Genomic DNA, 21,557 nt, shown 5'->3' on the forward strand with positions numbered 1-21,557 from the left:
GTTCAATTACTCAAGGACTTGGATGATTAAACCACTTCCTATAGAGACTGAGTGGATGCTGGGCACGTAATAGGCATCCATAAATGCCAATCCTTTCCCTCTCCACCCCTTTTCTGAAGGCAAAGAATCCCTGACAGCTGCCATTCAGTCCTATCTCAGATACCCTCAGAGATGGGAGCCTCATCATCATTCATTATTGGGGGAAGTCCCTGTACCACGGAGCCCCAGGACTGACTTGGGGTGGGGGCGACATCAGTCCTAGCTTCTACAGTGGTCTCCCCATAGCAAACTATGTGGTAGCTCCCTCTCTTGTCCCACACTCAGGCTCCTTTCTATTGACCCCATCCCTGGGTCTCTGTCCACCATGCTCCCGTGTGGCCGGTGATGCTGGTCCCTGGTGCTCAGTCCTCCAGGACTCACCTCTGTTTGCACCAGGTTGACCCTCTGTGCCCGGAGCTCACGCACGCAGTTGAAGATGTCCACCACCCCTTCGTTCTCAGCCATGTCGAGCATGGTGTCAATAGCAATGAAGCAGCCGGTCCTCCCAGCTCCAGCACTGGAAGAGAGGATATGGGGTGTGGGGAGGGATCTTGGGGTGATTCCAGCTCTGGGCGTCCTCTACCATTCAGCCCCACATCCAGGGCCCTGATGAAAGGCAGGATGTTGCAGATAGTGGAAGGGTGAGAACCCCAGACCTTCCTGAGAGATGCCGAGCAGGCAACCAATCTTAGAACCTCACCTCTGTCCTTTGTGAGATGCCAGAGTCATGCCTGTCTTTGGGGGCATTTGATCAGGGTGACTGGCAGAGTCTTTGTAAGGATTGTGCTGTGTTTATTAAACATTTTAGTGTTTTAGTATTTGGAAGAGACCCTTGGGATCAAATTCTGGCTCTACTACTTACTAGCTGTGTGACCTTGGGTAAATGACTTCATCTCTCTGGGTTTCATGACTCTCATTCATAAAATGAGGCTGATAACAAATAGACCCACCTCACAGCATTAATAGTACCATGTATGTAAATTGCACGAAACTATGTTTAAAAAGCATAATGCATGCAAATTGCTTAGCCTGTGCCTGGCCACAGAGTAATTTCTCAATAAATTGTTGCTACTTATATTTGATGGATATTTTTCCACTATCTATGATGCTTCAGATGCTGGGATTAGGAGTGGGGACATGAAGATGAGTAAGACTTGGTTCTTGCCTAAAGGATTAAAAGCCTGGGGAGGGGGACAACATTAAGAGATGGAGAACAATGATATTTTTAAAGTGCTTACTATATGTCAGGAATTTTGTCAGGCACTCAGCACACATTAGCCAACCCATTTCATCTTTATAATAGCCCCAGGAGTGTGCACCACTATGCTCAGATGCATGAAAGTGCCTTGCTATGGAGATACAGGCACAGGGCCATCATGCACAGCACTGGTTAATAGTGGGGAGGTGTTGCTGATAAATATTTGCTGTTGTCTCATTTTTTCCTTTATCCCTGCTCTGGTTGCTTTTGGGGATCTTGGGGTGGGGGCTAAAGTTTCACTGCCCTTGGGCTGCTATGAAGTATAAAGCAGAGAACATGTCCAAAATGCTCAGAGGGCCCAGAGGGCTTCTGTCACACCCTCAACCCCCTCATCTCTGAAATGGGATCATGTGCTTCCTATTATATTTAGAGAGAGAAAATTTTAAAAGGATGCTACGTAGGGAAGCAGGTGGATCTGAGTGTCCATGGTTTGTAAAAATCCTTCCTGGTCCCTGGACTGATATGGACGTCGCCAGGGCAGGGATGAGATAACTGGAGCGTGCAGGGTCTGTAGAAATGGGCGGGACCCAAGGTCACTCCAGGACAGAGAGGACTGTTAGCGGCCTTTAGGTCTGGACATCTGCCTTCCTCTAATTCTCAGTGTCCTTGACACAGTGCTTCATCTCCACTTAGGAGGACTGAAAAACGCGCCACTCATCCTCAATGTGACTCTCTAGGTCAAACCTGAAAATAGCTCTTTTTCATAAGAAGATGGAACTAGATGCTGTCCATTTACTGTCCATTAAGGATCCTACAGGCCAGAAATTAATTTTTAAAATAACAGCAATGAAGAGAAGCATGCTTCACTAAGGCACCCCCACGGCCATATCAAGGAGCTGGGAACATGTTAAACATCAGCTCTCAGCCCCTCAGTTTCCTCATCTGTAAAATGGGATGATGATAGGAACCCCCCACTGCTTCCCCAAAGCTGGATGAGAAGTACATGAAATGACGTGGGTAGGTGCACATGGTAGATGCAGCACATGCTGCCAGTGCCCCCCACACCCCTGGTGACTATAATGAAACTGTGACTGCCACTGCAAATGCTGTTGTTTAGACCTTAGGACCCGAGTCTCATCTGGCTGGGTGTGGGGACACAGGCAGGGGAGTCTTTAAGGCAAGGAATCATGGCTACTGCCCACCGAGCTGCAGAGGCACACCTGGTTGGAGGCAGGGAGGCTTGGACTCACCTGCAGTGGACCACAATGGGCCCTGCTTCCGGGGGGTTGAGGAACTTCACCTGGCGGACGAAGCCCAGGAGGCCAGTGGCATAGCAGGGCACCCCGTGGTCAGGCCAGCTGGTGAAGTGGAAGAGGCGGAGCTCCCGGATCTCGTGGTAGCCTTTCTGAGGAGAGAATGGGCTCTGTGCCTCCAGCTGCTGCTCTGTGCCCGGACTGGCTGGGTGGAGAGCCACAGCTGCCACCCGAGGACCCAGCCTCCCGCTGTCCAGGTTATAGGTGTGGCCACAGGGAGGGACGCTGTGATCATTCCGTTTGGAAAATGTGGAACCAAAGGCAGACTGGTTGCTTTTTGCAGGACTTCTCGGAGCCTTTTATGGTGTTCCTGTACCTTCCGAGTCTCCAAGAGAGACACAGCACCCAGTGCTTGCCCAGGGACCCCCTTTGACAGAGGTTTCGTGGGAGGTATATCCCAGATTGGAAGAAAGATGGCCATAAAGACCAAGTTCCAGGTGCTGCCAGTGGAATATGAGCCCTCTCAGTGGCTGAGATCTGGGGGCCTCCTGTTTTCCAGCCTTGTCTATAATAGTCTATGTGGCTTTTGACCTTTAAAATTTAGCCAACTTCTTTATTTTTCTTTATGTTTTGGTACCAGGGATTGAACTCAGGGGCGTTTAACCACTGAGCCACTTCCCAGCCCTTTATATGTTTTATTTTTGAGACAGGGTCTCACTAAGTTGCTGATGTTGTTATTAAGTGGCTGAGGCTGGCTTTGTATCTGTGAGTCTCCTGCCTCAGCCTCCTGAGCCATTGGATTAAAGGTATGAGCCCCTGTGCCCAGCTAGCCGACATTTTTATTAATTAAGTTCTTATGTAGAATTATAAGATGCTTCTATTGACTAATGGAGGCAGTGGGGCCCTGCTCTCTTCCCCTCCCCCACAGACACACCCCGGGTCAAATACTGGCGATCTGACTATTGAACAGGCAGGTCACACCTCTGAGCCTTTGCTTACCTAGTGCCTCTTACTTACTGTTTCTCCCTAGTGATTTTCTGCAGTTATTTAGAGAGGTTTCATTGTTTATCTGTCAGTTAAAAAAAAAAAATACTGAGGGTAAGATGTGCCCAGACTTGTGTTGGCTCTAGGAAGAAGGAAATAGAAGCCACAGCTCCTGGGCCGGGACCACTCATGACCTCACCAGGGTGAGGAAGGACTCCCGTGTAGGTAACTCAGTTAGCCTGCATAAAGGTGTTTAGCTATTGGGATGCAGGGAGAGGAGAAACTGAGAAGGCTTCCTGGACAAGGTGAAGCTCAATCTGACTCTTGAAAGATATTAATAGTGAAAGTAATAAGTGATAATAATAACTAACATTTATTAGGCATTGCAAAATACCTCAGTGCATTAATTCATTTAGTGCTTATAGCAATCCCCAGACTGTTATCTCCATTGGACAGGGAAACTTAGGCTGAGCAAGGTTTAGTGACGTCACAACATGGAGTGGCAAACTGCACCCTGGCTGTCTGGCTCCGTAGTCTGCCCTCCTCACTGCTATGATACTGATGCAGGAGCATTACCCCGTTGGAGACATGGAGGGAATGGAGGCAGGAGGGGATGGGAATGGGACTTAGCGTGCTGTGTGCAGAGTCTCACAAGAACCCAAGGCCAGAGGAACGTGGAAGGGGGTGCTGGTGACAAGAGGTCACCCTCTGGTGGGAGGACAGGCCGAGCTGGAGTGCAGAGGGCCCTGAATCCCAGGCACAGCCTTTGACTTTACCTCATAGGCACTGGGGGCTCCAGGTGGCTGCTTGGATGGTTCACAGAGGGGCAAGGACATCACTGGAATTGTATCTTAGGATGCTACCCCTCCCCCACACAGCTACCATGTGAAGGGCAGTGGATTCTGCGGGTATGTTAGGCATTATGCAGAGGGCACTGCTACCCACCCAGGTCCCTGTCCTTGGGCTGATGCACCATCCACAGCTACTCTGAGTTTAAAGACAGCCCACAGTCTCCCCTTCTTCAGGGAACTGCCCTCAATTGAAGAGGAGCCCACTTAATGGGGTGAGGTGGGATGGGGTAGGGGTTCAGGAACTCTCTGATGGAGAGGAAAGTTGTTGCAATTGACTGCTTTGTCAGCTGCCTAGTTTGGCCAGGACAGAGGGCTTTCCCAGGACATGGACATTCAGTGCTAAGTGCAGGACTCTTCTGGGTAAGAAGGACTGGTTACCTTCCTGGAAGTGCAGGAGGCCCTTTGTCTGTAGACAAGGCTATTGGTGCAGAGCAAATCATTCTCCAGAGCTCTGGTGGCATCAGGGCTCCTGCTGAAACCACGCCTCACTGGTTCCTTCTACCAGCCATCTGTCCTGCTTTCCTCACCCCTTTCTGCAAGCTCTCCCTCCACCCATGGTCCTGGGCACCCAAATCCCTGCTGCCTTGGGCTCTGCTTCTAGATAACCTAAACTAAGATGGGCCAAGATGAGAGGCAGAATCCTGTCAGGAGGGAGAAAACAGGCCAGGATCAAGGGATGGATCCTCATTCTCCACGTGCTCTGGATGCACAGACCATCCCACTGGCCGGGGTGCCCACAGCCAAGGGAAGCTTACCTTCTGGACTGTGAAGGTCCGGATGACATACTCTGCTAGGGGCTCTGTTTCAATCAGGGTGACTTTAATGTCGCCGTAGACCTCTGTGTCATCTGGCCAGTATCGTACACACTTCACCTGTGGCCAAGGGAGAGACAGGAGGAGGATAGAGATGAGGCTCCGTGAGCAAGTGGCTGAGTGTGAGCAGCCACCGCGTCCGGTTCTCCGTTCAAATAAACCCAAGGGAAAATTTAGAGGCATTTCAGTCCAGGGGATGCTCAGCTGGCCAGGGACTGTCAAACAGCACAGGGCCATGCCCACTCCCAGAAGCATTAGGGCCATTAGAAATAATAGCAGGACCTTCCTTTGCAAATGCTCCTCTTACTTTTTTTTTTTTTGAAGCATTATCACACTAAGTGATCAAACAGAAAACGAGGTGAGATTGGTGGGTGTTATTATTCCCATTTTGCAGATGAAAATAATACTCTAGTCTGGAGGTTTGGTGACTTACCCAAGGTCATGTGGCCTGGTTTTTTTCTAGTTTTGGCCGAGTTCAATTTCTACTAGGTCAGACTCGAGCAGCTAGCTGAGTGTTATCAGCTCAGCAAAGATGAGAATCAAGGGAAATAGCAAGGAGGAGGAAGCAGAAGTGGTCAGGAGAGGGTTGTTATTAAGAGGCGGAATTTGGGGTCTGGAAGGAGAAAGGTTCTTAGTTGGGGAAAAGGATGGAAGGTGCTGAGCTCACAGGGAAGACTGCACCTGCTCTCTGCCCTGACAGTGGGACAGATGCTACACACAAGCCATTCCCACATTCAACTCTATAAGTCACTCTGCGGAGGAAAGAGAGACCACGGTTTTCCCCTTAAAAGAACAAAAGCGTTATTACCATTCCGGGGGACGCTGCGCGGCCTAGTGTGGCATTGCCCACAGTGTGTTCCGCTGGGTGCTAATAGGTGTTAGGTACAAAACAAGAAACAAAAAAAACAAACAAAAAAAAGGTTTTGTGGTCAAATGAGTTTGGGAAATGCTGATTACACAAAGTTTAACAGGCTGCTTCGCTACAGGACTACTTGGCTCCTCGAGGGCTAACGCTAATGTTTGAGGGCTCTCCAAAAGGGGGCAGAGGACACAGCATTTCCCAAACGTATTTAACCATGGAACCCGCTTCTCACTAAGCATCCTGCAGGCTAGCATCCCATGGAACCCACTTAGGGAAACACTGGTACAGTACAACGGGGTTTGGAGGCGGTTTCATTCACTGCTTGGTTCTGACTCTCAGTAGGTGAGCAGCTTCCGGAAAGTTCTGAAACCTGGGTTAGCTTCCTGTTAACACTGCTTACTAAGTGTCCTATGAATAATTTACATGTATGTTGTGATGACCTGTTACCATAACTTTATGAATTAGATATGATTATTGTCTCCATTTTACAGATGAGGATCTAAATCATTGGGAAATGAAGAAAATGGTCCAACGTCAACTGTTGGCAAGAGTTGGAGCCAGGATACAAACCTAGGCCATCTGAACAGTGACCAGCAACAGGGCCTTGTGCAATTGTTTTGAGATAAATTTAAGTGTTCTGGTACAGCCTGCGACCCCAGCAGGAGTTCTACTGAGAGGAGCAGGAGCGAGGGGCCCTCTCCTCCCCAAATCCAGTTTAGAGTCACGGTGGATCCCTCAAGGGAAGCCGTTTGCAGCATAGAATTTGTTTGGGGCCAGGCTGGAATTTGCCTCTGAATCTTAATCCCCGGGCTGGCTCCTTTGTTCAAGTAGCTGCTCGCTGGGACTGAGTCCCTGGGGACCAGTGTTAGAAGAGAGTCAAGAGTCCGATTTTGTGCCTGGGTTCTGGCCGGGTGACTGTAGGGCAGTTACTCTGCACCTTCAGGTCTGTGTTCTCATCTGTAAAATGGAGGAATGGACTGTTTAAGGGTGAACTTAAGGATAGAGGGGCACCTGGCCCCAAATCCCTGTGATGCCATGTGATGTCCATACCCCAGACTGAACGATTACAGCCCAGATTTCCCCTTTCCATGGCTATGGCCAGGGCGCTTTATGGATATCTGGTTCTAGCCAAGACCAAAACTTACCTGCCCACTCTTCTAGAGAGGCCCTTTGATTCCTGGCGTTTGCACACCTGCCTTTATACTCAGCAGCCCTCCCACCTGCCATAGTTAACTGGAATAGCAGTCCCATTTCTAAGCCCTCCTTAAGGATGACCTAGGACAGAGTTTGACTGGATCAGAGAAAGAGACCTAGGCCTGAGCCCTGAAGAATGTCCAGGCTCAGAGGTCGGGGAGGAAGAACAGGAGGCAAAGCGCAGATGCTGCTGAGGGGTGGAGTCAGATGAGCAGAGAGAAGAAAGACGTGGCGACTGGATTTGTCAACATGGAGGATGTGGGTGAGGCTGAGGAGGTCGCCACTGGTGGGATGGAGAGAGCAGCTACGTTGGAGGGCGTGATCTCTTACTTCTGGGGCTGAAGAAACTGAACCATGGTGTGAGTCGCTAAAGTTGGGCGGAAAAGTGGGGACAGGAGGATTGTTTTTGTTAGCCCATTTTGTCTTTTGAAGGAGGAAGCTACTGAGCATGTCTGCCCACTGGGCAGAGTAATCCAGCAATGAGGAGGAGGCATTTTTCAAGTGATGGGGACAATGGGGGAAATCCTGGAGCAGAATCTAAGATTTGAGCCTTGCTTTTGAAAGGGCAGAGACACAGCTTCTGTCCCGTTGGGCAGAGCTATGGGAAACAGCCCATGCTTGACCATTTGGGGACAAGAAAAGAAAAACAGCCATTTCTCATGGTTGAACCTGACAGCCGGGAGGAAGAACAAGAAGATGGTGGTAGATACAAGTAGGATGGCGGATTTGTGATTGGACGATGAGGGAGGTCAAGTCTGATGACTTCAATTTCCTTGAAATATATGAGATGATGTTATCGATGGAGAGTGGAGGTGGAGAAGGGGGTAGGGACCTGGAGGGAAAGGACACTGCCAGATGCTGTCTCCCCTGGAGGTTGTTGGGAGGGGGCAATGTAGACGAGGAGGCACTTCACAAGGGACGGAGATGCTCCAGCGCACCCCCGGCATCCTCTGCCCAGGTAACTGCAGGAGAGGCTTACCCTGCCCACCTCCACCAGGTTTGTGACCATGACGATGCTGGCGGAGTTCTCTTGCCAGATCATTCTCCAAAAGTCCTTCACCGTCTCCTGCATTGGACCTGCCAACAGAGAAAGTGACAGGGTCAGTGTCTGCGAGGGCAAGGTAGCAGCATGGAGTTCATTGCTCTTGGCTGCCTTAGGGGAGCAGGAGAGAGGTCAGGGGACCCTCATTAGTACACCAAGTGGCTGAGACTGGGGCCCGAGGCTTTGTGAGCCTGGTGGGGCCAGAGCAGAGCATGGGTAAGAAAAGCCACATCCGGAACCTGCCTGGTCTGCAGCACCCCTGTCCCTTCTGTCACCGTCCTGCTCAGCCCCACCAACCCTGCTGTCCCCTGAACTATATTTTGGACTGTGTTCAGGAATTTTCCTAAAACTGGTCTCTGGTGAGAGACAGAAAGGGAATTGGGGTCGGGAGGGTGGAGGGGCCCAATTTTAAGCTTGACAGATGCTGGAGGCACTCACTTGGAGCCCGAGGAGGAAAGAGGGGATAGAAAAGAAAGAAAGAAAAAAGACAAAGGCTGGGAGATAGGATCAGACAGTCCAAAACGATTTCCTTGGAAATTACTCTTCCAATGTCCAGTCATTTTTAAAATTACAGAAGTAATGTATGTATTTTCTTTAAAAGTTTGAATAACATTCTGTTATGCAAATATATATGTAGTTACTGCAATAAATATTGTATCTATTATGAACATTTTTTATGTCCTTAAAAATTCTTACCAAGCATCATAGTTTTCATAGCTGCAGGATTTTCTACAATAAATACACTTTATTTAACCCACTATTGGGCATTTAAGAGTTTTCACTTTTTTTTTTCCTATTGTAGGTAATCCTGTGAAGAATGTGCGTATATGTCCTTGTCCATATGTAGAATTACCTGCAGGCAATCTTTCTAGAAGGATCTGAAAGTCACGATCATTCTTAACTTACTGATAATTTGTGTTCTAGGGTGACCTGCTGCATGTGCACCAGTCACGGATGTGTACCCCCGAGGAGGCAGGACACCCTCAGCTCCAGCTCTGTTGGGTGGCATCTGCTGGAGGCTGAGACTTCTGCTCTGCCCTGCCTGGGCCCTTCCCTCCTGACCCTTTCCTAGGGACAGCTCCTTCCTCACTCCCTTCCTGGCTGCACCTGTTGCCTCCTTCCTTCTTAAGGACCTCTAGAGCCTCTTCAGCCCTACCCCGGCTTCCTTGCCAATGGAAGCTCATTCCTCTCCTCCAGGGCAGGGTCAGGTCTCTTAGTCGAAAAGGAGTGTTTTGACAACAAGCTTGCATTGATTCCCCGGACATCCCTCTTCCTTGGAGCCCTTGAGATCTCTTGGGAGCACGAGGCAGAGGTACGGCACTTACCTTGAGTTGCAATGTAGTGCCGGGGTCGGTGGTACCCCTGGATAGCAGAAGAAAAGCACAGTCTCCAGTCAAAGTTTGCAAGCAGCACAATATTAATAAATATCTTCCTCTGGCTTGATTTCCACATAGGCAAAATGGGAAGAGCATTAGCCATTTCCCAGTGAAGTGATAAAGGTGAAATGAGACAATGCATTTAAAACACTCAGTAAGTCATCAAATGCTACTAGTATCATAAATACTCTTGAGGTGCCCATCCAGGCGTGCCTTGGAGCCAGGGCATGGGAAGCAAAATCCATGCATGCATCACTTATGCCCATGCACCCAAAAAGAGGGGAGAAGGGGTTTTCAGGTGTATGGGGGAACACTGACCACCAAAAAGTCCTTCCTGAGCTTGATTATATGCAGAACACTATACAAGGCCCTGTGGGACACTCAGAGGAGAAAACAGAAGAAACAATTCTATTGTTGACTCCTTGCATTAGTAACAATTAAAAAAAGAAAACTGGGAAGAATGCCACAATGCTTCTCTCTGCCAACAGACTTGGGATTGTAATTAAAGTTCTGCATGCAGAGAGGACCCGTGTGGAGGTGTCCATATGCAGGCCAGCTACTTGCAAATGCAAAGACCACTTTCTGGATTCCCTGTATATTTCAGAAGGTTCCCATAAGCCCTGCTGGACTCTGGTGTAGGGTTACCCTGGTGCCCATAACTTTAGTCATCAGAGATTAAATATAACCCTCTCTTTTGCTTGGGTGTGGCACAGATGGAGGGTCCCCTTCCTTGTTACAGAGAAGAAGCAGATTGTATTGAGTACAAGTGTTAGAGACTGACAGGTTTGCATTTAGTATAGAACACTGAATGCCATTAGTATTCAGAGAATGAATGAATGGATGGACACATTCTATTTTAAAACATAGATGCCAACTATGGAGCCAACAGAGAGGTTGTGACCATCCAGAATTTACTTAACCACTCAGACTTTATGGTTAACTATGCCTGGAGAAAATAAATCCTAAAGTTTCAAGAAACTTTTTTTTTCCTCCGGAATGTTGAACAGTTCTGTCCTATCAAAGTGGTCCTGTCCTCTCCAACTGGATGAGCTGCCTCAAGTCCTACTTCAAGGAATAAGCTGGAATTGCCATCTGCATGGCTTTTGGTGCAATAGATGTGGCATCCCTGAAGTTCTGGGTCTACTTGCTGATGCAAAGACTAGTTTCTACCTTAGTTTTTCATTTGGCTAATAGCTATTGAATAGGTACCTTCCAATTGCTGGCCATTCTCCACAGCAGGCTGTTGACACCAACCCAAGGCCAATTCATGACCAGCACTGTTGGATCAACCACTTAGCCATCAAATAGCCCCGACTAAACTCTGCTTGAGTGGTCCCATTTACATAGTGAGGACACTGAGTTGACAAACTCTGCCTCCTCAGCTTAAAAAATTTCCCTTAGAGGCTAGTGCACTGAGACTCAGAGAAATTGCCCAATAAGCAAGTTCAGACAAACCAAATAGAAAGACAGTGCAGCGTAGTGGTTATGCATGCCATGAGACAACCTGCCTTCTTGAATTTGAATCCTGGCTCTGTCCCTTCTAAGCTATAGAGTTAGGGCAAGCCATTTAGCCTCTTTGTGTCTCGGTTATTATTGTTTTTCTGCAAAATGGGGACAAGAGTATTTAAATCATAGTATTGTTCAGATTAGATGAGTTAACATATGATAGTTATTATATGCCAGGCACTGTTCTAAGATTTAACATAAATGTCTTTGCTCTTATTATTTTTATATTATTATTTATTTGGCAAGTATTTGTTAAGAGACTACTAGGACTATAAGTGCCTACCAGACTCTTAGGGGCTGCTGGGAGAGGATGGGTCCTCTCTTCGATTAGTGCAATAAATTCTCTGACACACAAGAGGTACGGCCTATCTGCTCCTCCAAGTCAAGATGGACAGGGTGGGCAGGCTGACCAGGAAAATCAGACATGAAGGTTTTCTGGAACAGAAAATAGACCCCTAGAACCTGAGATGACATGGTATCTCAAGTCCACCCTCTTCTGCCATCCCCGCCCCCCAGTTCTCACCCTCCCAGGGTTGGGCCACAACATCAACCTCCTGCTGGCCTCCCTGCCTCTAGCCTGGCCTCCAAACCCTTCTCTTTTCTGCCCCAGTGAACTCCTTATTTTACATTGGGGTGTTATTTTCCTATTTATAAGTCTGCAATGGCGTCCCATTCTTTGAGTGGTCATGCCCAAATGCCTCATCGTGACCTGATTATAGTCTCATTGTCATCTCTAGCCTCATGCCCAGGTGTCCTTCTCCATCCACTCGCACAATCCACGTACTCCATGTTCTATCCCCACTGCCCTGCTTTTCAGACATGATCTCCTGAGCGATGTAGACCTGAGAGATCCAACAGGGCTTTGGATATGCCCAGCGAATACGGTGGCACATACTGCAATGAGTATTTTTGTACTTTCCTCCACCTGGGCCATGGGACGTGCCACCAAGAGCTGAGTGCAGTTCTCAGCACAGGCTGGTTGGTGGAATGCATGTACAAATATGTTTTTGAGGTGAAGTTGGGGCACCCCCTTAATGCATGGGCTGGAAGACCAAAGACCCTGCAGCAAAATGTGATTTGACAGATTCTAATGTGCTTGAAAGTCAGTAAGAAGAAATTCTGAGCCAGAAATGAATTCACCTTTCAATAGAGATGGCTCAGGTTCACTATTTTGTGCTTTCTTTCTTTGCTCGGTGGTTCGCTAATCAAACAGGTGTTAATGGAGCAGATACTGTATAAGACACTGGAAATGCAAAAGTGGATCAGATGGACGTGGGTTCTGCTTGGGAGCAGCTTGCAGACATCAACAAACTGGCATAAGAGCTACCAAGGGGAAGACGCGGGGGCCTGTGGAGCCCCCCTGGGAGCTGACTCAGGCATGGAGGCCAGAGGAGCATTCTCTGAGGAGGCGGTGGTTTAATTGGTTTCTTAATCATGCTTAGTTTGGGCCTCTAAATATCCCTATCATTCCCATTATGTCCCTTCAGCAATCTGCTCAGTCTTCCTACCCCTGTCCCCCTTGCTCACTGGCTTGTTACTCGTCTTCAGGAGCAGCCATGTTCCTGTCCAGAGGCCTTGGCATTGGCCCTTTCCCATGACTGCCAGTCTGTCCCCAGGTAAGGGAGTGGTTTCTCTCTCAGTCCCTTCAAACTTCTGCTCACCTGTCAGCCAATGCTCCAGAAAGCCCTTCTCTCAATACGCGGGCTACCTCTTCCCTGCCCTGGCTGACTTCACTGGGGGTACTCATCACCCAACGGCAGATGCTTCTATATTCACTTCCATGCTTGCTGTCTGTCCGCCTCTCCCAGGTGAGCAGGAGCGCCACCATGGCAGGGCGGTATCTGGCTTGCTCACGGCCGTGTCCCCAACCCAGAGAAGTCTGCCTGGACCATCAGTCTTGATAAAAGTATATTGAATGCATGCCTGCTGTGTGCCTGTCCCCACACTGCCTCTGAGTAAAGAGACCCTCCCTGGCCTCCGAAACCCACGCGGTCCCCAAAGAGAAAACATTCAAACCACGAGACTCCTCAGCCAAGGAGATAAAAGGAGATGTGCTGCTCAATTGGGGCTCCTCTGGGGATTTGCCAAGAGCTCGTACTGAAAACTTCCTAACCTTAAAAGAACTTTGAGTTCATTTGAGTCCCACCTACACAGCACGCAAATCGACTGCAAACCAGCTCTGGGCCTGCCTCCATCTGTCTGTGAGCAATGGGAAAGAGGTTTGCATCCAAAACGCATTCATCTCACTCTGCACTCATGCATCTGTTACTTACTGGGGACCCAGATATGATATTTATTTCCAGGCTGGTAATTTATAACAGATTCAAGTGGCCAATACATTTTTTTGGGTGTGCAAACAAATCCACCAGCAGGACGGTTCAGACCAGAGGCCCAGACGGGGCTGGGAACGTTCTGCTCATTATACGAAGGGAGTCATTTTAATGGATTGTCAAGGTCCAGTTGGGGAGGAATGATTCTGTGCTGAGCAGTCAGCTCTCTGGGGAGCCAGGAAGGATTCTGGTTGGGGTGGAGCCCAGGGGAAAGGAGTAAAGACTAGGTAGCTATGTGTATCTTGCCAGGAATCCCAGGGAGACCCTAAGAATTTAACTTTGCTGGAGTATACAGCAGGTTCATAGCTGCAGTGTTTCCTCCTCCACTGTCAACCCCATAGTGGTGACACTGTGCAAGGAGACAGTTGTGGTTGGTGTTTTCTCTGGTCTCTCTCTCTCTCTCTCTCTCTCTCTCTCTCTCTCTCTCTCTCTCTCTCTCTCTCTCTCTCTCCTTTGATGCTCTGTTCTGTGCTGTGGAGGCAAATTGCATGGACTGTACCGGGGATCGCAGGTATCCTAGGTCCCTCTCTGCCAAGTCATGATGGGTTGGCTTTGCCTCACTACTGAGTGCTACTAACCACTAAGAGCTCTCCACCATTGCTAGACATGAGACCCTACGCCACACCTGCTGGTTTTTCTCAATCCTATTCTCTCAAGGAGAGTTACTTCTTTGAGTAAGCCTGTTTCCTTTTGGAACTCAGACAGATACTTTGCATTATTTATTGTGTATTCATGGGTCAGTGTTATTATTCCATTTTACAAATACCAGAATGAGTAAGTAACGTACCCATGATCACAAAGTTAGTAATCACCAACCCAAGGCTTGGATTCAGCTGACCCAACAAGGACTTAGTTTATGACATTAGTCTTCTTAGCCCTTGACTCTAACCACTGAGATCCAGCCCAGGGTTCAACATTGCATGTTAGGACAGCATGTGGCATAGGCTATTTGTTCTGACGGCACAACCTACTTCTTACACACACACAACACAACACAACACACAGGGGCTGTGGTGTGTTCTAGTGGGGTAGAGAACTAAAGTCTAGCTGTGTGACCTTGGGGAATACTCTTTATCTCAACTCCTGGTCTCCTATCTTAAAAGGCCCACAAAATGTTTTGTAATGTCAGAACATGGTAGAAACAGGTGGCATTATTGGTTATTAGTTGTAGAGATTCACTTGCATTAAAGCAATTTCATTTGATACACTGCAACACCAGCATTCCTCCGTTCTCACTGTAGTTGGATGCTCACGCAGCTGTGGATTGAACATGTACCCATGAGAGTGACTTTTCCTGCCATATGCCAGATAGATACAGCAACTGGAGGCATGCAGGACCCTGCCTGGGCTGTGACCCTCAGAACCCTCACATCTGCCCACCCTCACATCTACCCAGCCACAGGCAAGGTCAAGGAGAAAAAGAAGAAACCAGTTCAACATGTACGGATCAGGTCCCCACTAAACGTTGAGTTCTGGGAAGTGGCAGCAGGTAGATGAAGGGGCAGAAGAAAGGGCATCGGTTGGGAAGTCATTTGGATGTGATTCCTATCCTGGTTCAGCCACGAGCCAGTGCACAGCCTTGGACAGGCTTTGCAATATCTCTAAACCTCAGCCCCCCCATGGGGAATTGGAGGCGACGAGACTCCCCTGAAGGGTTGTTAGGAAGTGTTGCTAAGCTGACTCACTTAAACTGTGACCATTGATGTCATCTCTGCTTACTGATGCTACTAAGGCAGCAGGGTATGGTGGGGAGCCATTCCTAATTAAACCCTCACTCCCTCCGTCACAGCTCACAGCGTGATCATGGATATGTTACTTAACCTTACGAACCTCAGCATCCTCACCTGGAGAGGGTAATAATGACCACCTGCCCAGTTAAGGTACTACTTCAGGGGGTGTTGGCACATGAGGGGGGATCAGTGATCCTTAGTTTACTAAAGGCCCTTTTGTCTGGCTGGTTCTTTTGTCAGCCTCTAAGGCACCCTCCCTCTAGCTTGAGGCTTTGCTCCTATATTCCCTGCTCTGTGAAGGCTTCTTTTTCTTATCGGACCCCCCTTTACCAGACTGAGTTGCTTTTGGGTCAACACCTGGTCCAGAAGGTTGGTATTTCTAGTACTCAGTAGAAGGTCTGCTCTGTGCTTGTGAAATGAATAACAGGTGCACAGGAGCAAGGACGGTGGCATGGTGGGTAAAGTCTGGGAGTGCCTTGTGCACTCAGAAGGGGCCACCTCCTTGTGGACTTTCCAGAAAGGCCCTGGTGGTAGACTGTCTATCTTCATCTGCACTGAAGCTCCAGCCCCAACTCCTGACCACACGGTGCCCCTTGTTAGTCAGGATGCAGTCTGGAAATAGAAAGGAACCCCTCCAGGTGTTTCAGACAGAGGGGTCCAGTGTGGGGGAGTTGGTTGACCAGATGACGGGGAGGCCAAGGGGAATAGTGGGGCGACCTCAGGATCAGCAACACCAGGAGGCTGTGACCCTTAGAGCTAGTGGGACAAGGGGAGATAGAGAAGTTTCCACAGCCTAGGAGCTGGGGCTGCTGGCCACGGTGGTTCTGGCTGAGGATCTGCCACCCAGAGGAGGGAGACAGGTAGAGAATATGCTGGTTTCTCTTCCCATCATCCCCTGATCTCCCATCAGTGCCTCTCATTGAAGGAATCAGCTCCCCTTTTTCTTTGCATTGCACTACACACACACACACACACACACACACACACACACACTCACACACACACACACACACCTGCAATGCAAAGCAGAGCAGAAAAGATTAAGGACTGGATCTGAGGGCAAATAAATGGCCGACACAAGGCTCCATAAACATTTGTTGAATTAATGAAACAAGGCTCAGCCCGGATGGTGAGGGAATTTGCAAAGCATGCCACTGTACTTTACAGTTTGTCTACAGGTACATTCGGGAGTCTAAGGAACCAATGGGCATCTCTGAGCCATTCTTCAAGACTCCTGGGCTGTGCACTGAGGTCCTCAGAAGTCTGGCTTGATCTGTCTTGCTGGGATGTTCACCTGGCCATAGTGGCCACTTTATCCTCTTGCAAACTCTCTCACTTCCGTGAACAGAAAGGCCATGGTGGTAGAAACTTCTTGGCTTCTTTTTGAGTTGAGTCCCTTCCTCAGTAGTCTCTGAAATACGGAAGCAGCCTACTTCCTAATCAGTTGTCTTAATTCCAAAATCATTTGATCTGTCTTATCATTGGCAGCAGATAAATCACCCCAAAGCTCAACTCGGAATCGGCCATCTCCTTGAGCAAAATCTCAGGATGAAGCCTGACCTTGGTCTGGCCATCTAAGCCATCGATAATCCAGTCCAACCTTACTTCGCTCTGCTCCCCTGGAATGGAGCGGCGGCCTGTTCACAGCTGCCCCATCTCAGCTACTGTCCTCCTCTAACCAGAGGCCATCTTCCCTCTCTTTGATTTTAAATTCTACTTGTGCTGGAAGCTTTGGTTCACATCACATTTTGCATTCCTGATGGGAAAGAAAAAAGTGATATTTTTCCCCTACCTCTGAATCCCTGCAGCATTTTATCTGGAATGTGACACTTGTCACTTTCTAGGCTGCCCTGGCATGATTGATGTGCATGGCTTATCTCCCTCCTGAGGTTTTCGAGGGTGGAGACCATGGCATTTGTAGTTTTACGATTTCTGTAGCATCGAGCATACGGTGGTCACCTTAAATCTTTTTGTTGTGTTCATGGCTGCACCTTCACCTTCAAATGAATGAATGGATGGACAGATGAACAGACACATATAAATTAATACACAGATGGAATGAATAAGACTAGCGGCTGTCCTGGCCGCCTGGAAGAGGATGAAGCTTTAGGTGGATAATCCACTTGGGTCATGCAAATGACGGAGAAGCAGACTGCTTGGCACGTTCTGGAAGGCCACCTTCTGTGGAAACAGTGGAGGATAGCCACAGACCTTGAGCCTCTACAGCCAACCTCAGGCCCCAGCTACCCAGCCCCACCAAGACACTCACGTCAATATAATTGGCATTGATATAGTCAGAGTGCGGGTCTCCATCCAGCACCAGCAATCTCACTCTGGAATGGTCATCTGCAGAGAGAACAGAAAGCAAGGGGTGGTGGGTAAGGGGCCTTAAGGCGAGAAGCCAGTGATTCTCTCCTTTAGAGCTATCACTTATTAGTTACTACACACCAGCTATGGTGACACTCGCTCACTTAACCTCCGCACTGCTCAGTTATTATCCCACTTACAGATGAGGAAGTTGAGGCTCTAGGAGGTAAATTTTTGATATTTTGTTTTGTTTTGTTTTGTTTTTGGTACCAGGGATTGAACTCAGGAGCACTTGACCATTGAGCCACATCCCCAGCTCTATTTTGTATTTTATTTAGAATCATGGACTTACTGAGTTGCTTAGTGCCTCACTTTTTGCTGAGGCTGGGTTTGAACTTGAGATCCTCCTGCCTCAGCCTCCTGAGCCACTGGGATCACAGGTGTGTGCTACCGCACCTGGTGGTTTCTAGCTTTAAAAGAAAACTAGAAGCACTTCCTCCCTTTGGATTCCACTTTCTCTTTAGATTCCCTTTAGATTCTGGTTTCGTTGTTACCCAACTGTATGAGTCACCTGCTTCTTAAGTCTTAATATCATCATTAACATGGAGATGGAAAAACTTGCTTCCTAGGACTACGCAAGAGAGACCATACAGATACACTCAGGACGTGGGAGTTGCATGTGCATTAATGTGCTACATTTCCAGGCTTGCTTAAAAGTGGCAAGTTCACCTATTTTCCACATGTGCACAAATTGCTTTTCCTTTGTCTCTTGGAGTACTGTTGCAAATAGATTGTTGGCCTCTTATTGGTATCAATAATCTCATTAGAGTGAGGCTGACTGAATCATTACAAAAGAGGTCGTCAGTAACTAAAATCGTGTTACTGAGGATACTTTCTCAAACACAATCTAGGCATAAACAAGATCTGCATGCTTACTTCAAATAACACCAAAAAATTAAAAAGTAGTACATGAGAAGAATCAAGATAAATCCATTACAAGTAATGAAGGTGAGCTCTGACATTCTAATAGACACAGGCAAGTGGAACAGTCTGGTTGGGTCTGGGAAGGAGGAACTTAGTTTGCTACCCAGGTCCTTGGGCAGGTATCACAGTGCACCCACTGGCCGTTGGCCAGTCCTCCTTACTCCAGGGCAGGAGTGGGGTTCAATGCAAGTGGGATAGAGAGCTCTGAGCATCCTTGAGGGTTCCCCAGGGTGAGGGAAATCAAGTCCGATATCCTGTCTGACTCCTACACTCTGCAATTTATAAATACATTTATTGCAATGAACTGGAACCTCCTTGAGGGCACAGACATACTCTGTCTTGTTCCTTGCTCCGTGTGCCCTGTACTCCGAAAGGGACTGGAAGATGGCAGGCACTGGACAAATATCTGGGAGGGTGTCAACACATGGCCTCATTTAATCCTCACAATGTCCCTGTAAAGTGGCAGGATGGGTTCTGTTAGCCCTTGTTACAAATGAGGAACAGGCTCCTGTAGATTGGCTCTGTGGCCAATGGCACATGGAAGAATGGGGTCCTCTTGACTCTGGGTTTAGCTTCTGCTTCCCAGGCTAAGCAGGGCATGGGAAACCATCTCTGGGGTGCAGAGCAGAGAGAATTAACGGCAGAGAAGTGGTTTCCTGGGTGATAGAAAAGTGTTTGAGAAGCCACGTAGGGGAGAGAGAGAGAGAGTGCACCCACTTGGAGATAAGCAACCAGGAGACACTGTGTCCCCCAGGGCTGGAGGGACAGAAGGAGGGGGTGGGACTCCCAGAGCTCAGGAGCTGGGGCTGGCTGCTGTACAGGACCATCAGGGACCTCCCTGGTGGGAACTGAGACAAGGAGGAGCTTCTCTTGTTGCTAAAGAAGGGGACTGTGATTGGGACAGTGGGGGGTTCCTGCCTCTCTTTCTCCTCCCCATACCCCACTTAGGGCAAGTCATTGGCCGAATCCAGCTGACAAGAGAGCCTGGGGAATGGAGCCTGGAGGTCAGTTCCCTGCAATGCAGAGTCGAGTGAGGGAAGGTGAGGTATGGGCCCAATTATGGACAACTGTGACGGGTATGCGACACCATCCCACATGGATTAATCCATTTATTCAGAATTAGTCATCGAGGATTCGCCGCGTGGCGCTATGCTAGGTGGTTCTACCCAATGCCGCTTTTCTTACTCACCATGGGGAAGGGTTTCAGTGGAAGCAACTAGAAGGAGTAGCTTCTAAGTGGACCGATGGGGGAATGGGTGTGGAGAGGAGGAGTTTGAACTTCATCCAGGTGACGGTGGGCACCAGAGACTATCACATTACCTCAATGATTTTATTCCTTACGCCATGCCTATAACTCATTGCAATAGTGGAATGGTGCAGTATTATGAGTCTTCCTTTTGCAGAGATATAGACACTGAAGCTCAGAGAGGCTAAGCTGACTTCCCAACTACCACAGGCTCCCTCCCAGGCCTGTCTGACCCTCATTCCACCTGCCAGGTGCTGCCCTGGCACCTCAGGACTCTTGTAGGTACTGCTAGAGTCTGTGTAGTTGGTCCCCAGCTCCTTCAGCATTCTAGCTCCAGGAGAGGGACTTTTAGGGGAGGGTACAGCCAATCCAGCAGGCTGGGACTCAAACAAGGCCTGGTGCCTGACTCTGAACCTCAGATGTCAAGTCTTGGTACAAAAACTATCGACCTTTAAAAAATGAAAATGCATCTTATGCTTTGACTCAATGGTCTCATCAATAACTTATTTATTAAAAAATCCCTTTTATTTATTAAGATACACCTGCCCCTGGGGTCCATAGCACTAGAAACGAGGATTCTGATTTTAAAAATTGAAAGCAATTAAAAAATATATATATATACACACACACACACACATACATATACATAAAGTTTTAAAAAAAAACCAGAAAGCAAAAATCATTAAAAAGAAAGCAGAAAAAGAAAGCTTACTTCTTCTAGCTAAATAGCCTTAAAAATGAAAGTGCCTCCAACCACCAGTTGATGGTATTTGCCAATATTCCCTCTTATTCATTTATCAAGGGCACATTTATTGAGTACCTACTATATACCATACTAGTTGAAGGGACTAAGAAAATGTTTCCAAATGTGAGCCTCATGATTAAGGAGTTTGTCAACTTAGTGGGGGAGGCCTAGACACAGAAGTGGAACTTGAAGGTCTAGAAAGTGGGGAACACAGAGTTTTGTGTAGTGACATGAATGACGGATTAAGAGAGTGAATGAGGGCTGACCAGTGGACAATGGGAAAGAGTGTTTCCATTAGAGGGAACGGCAAGACCAAAGGCAGAGATCCTGGGCGAGCTGCTGAGGCCCTGTCCTGGGTACAGGAGTGTGGGAGGCAGGGTGAGCTGAGAAGGCAGCTGGGGTTAGAGACAGAGGTCTCTCGGCACGACTTTAATGCACTAATATTGAAACAGGGCTGAGCTCTGTAGGACATCCAAGTACAGAGTCTCTCTCCAGGATCGTGGGAGGGTATTTTAGTATGAAATAACCAAAACTCATTCCCACTTGGGCTGGCCTCTGATAACAGGACCAACTTTTAATGTGCGACATGAGTAGGAAGCTGTGGCTCAGATCTTAGCTCCACCACGTGGCAGGTTGTTGGTTCCCCCTTAGCCTTGACTTCTTAGTACAATGGAGCCAACACTATGCAGCTCTCAGAATGCTGGAAGGATTCAATGAGAAGATGAAGGCATGAAAAGTGTCAGGACCTTAGGAGAAAGAGAAGACAGGCAACAGAGTGGGAGAAAATATTGCCAAACCCATAGCTGTTAAAGGACATGTATCCATCACATACAAAGAACACTTAAAATTCAACAATAAGAAAACAGATAACCCTAGTAAAAAGATCTGGACAGACATCTCATCAAGGAAGATACACAAGTGACAAGCATATGAAAAGACGTTCAACATTCTGTGTCCTTAGGGGATTGCAAATTAACATGATAAGTGAGCTGTTGCTATAACACACTAAAAAGGTCAAAATTCCCAAACCCGGTGATCACTTGGAGCAGTGGGAATTCTTACTCATTGGTAGTGGGAATTCAAAAGAGCACAGCCATT

The 21,557-nt window shown here is 48.1% G+C and overlaps 1 protein-coding gene across 4 annotated transcripts in view; it reads right to left on the bottom strand.

The window, feature by feature from the left end:
• Positions 1-21,557, bottom strand: part of Ptprt (protein tyrosine phosphatase receptor type T) — a 1,029,624-nt gene that overhangs the window by 25,472 nt on the left and 982,595 nt on the right. For 2 of the 4 annotated variants that reach the window (XM_078051815.1, XM_078051817.1), the window contains exons 20-26: positions 17,447-17,523; positions 9,561-9,597; positions 8,173-8,270; positions 5,946-6,005; positions 5,081-5,197; positions 2,488-2,642; positions 421-556 (exon numbers count right to left, since the gene is read on the bottom strand). In XM_078051815.1, coding sequence (XP_077907941.1) covers positions 421-556; positions 2,488-2,642; positions 5,081-5,197; positions 5,946-6,005; positions 8,173-8,270; positions 9,561-9,597; positions 17,447-17,523 — 680 coding nt within the window. The remainder of the gene's footprint in view (positions 1-420; positions 557-2,487; positions 2,643-5,080; positions 5,198-5,945; positions 6,006-8,172; positions 8,271-9,560; positions 9,598-17,446; positions 17,524-21,557) is intronic. The other 2 variants (XM_078051813.1, XM_078051814.1) reach the window with 1 other exon arrangement.

The sequence above is a fragment of the Ictidomys tridecemlineatus genome, chromosome 5 (genome assembly GCF_052094955.1).
Source record: "Ictidomys tridecemlineatus isolate mIctTri1 chromosome 5, mIctTri1.hap1, whole genome shotgun sequence".
Taxonomy (NCBI): Eukaryota; Metazoa; Chordata; class Mammalia; order Rodentia; family Sciuridae; genus Ictidomys; species Ictidomys tridecemlineatus.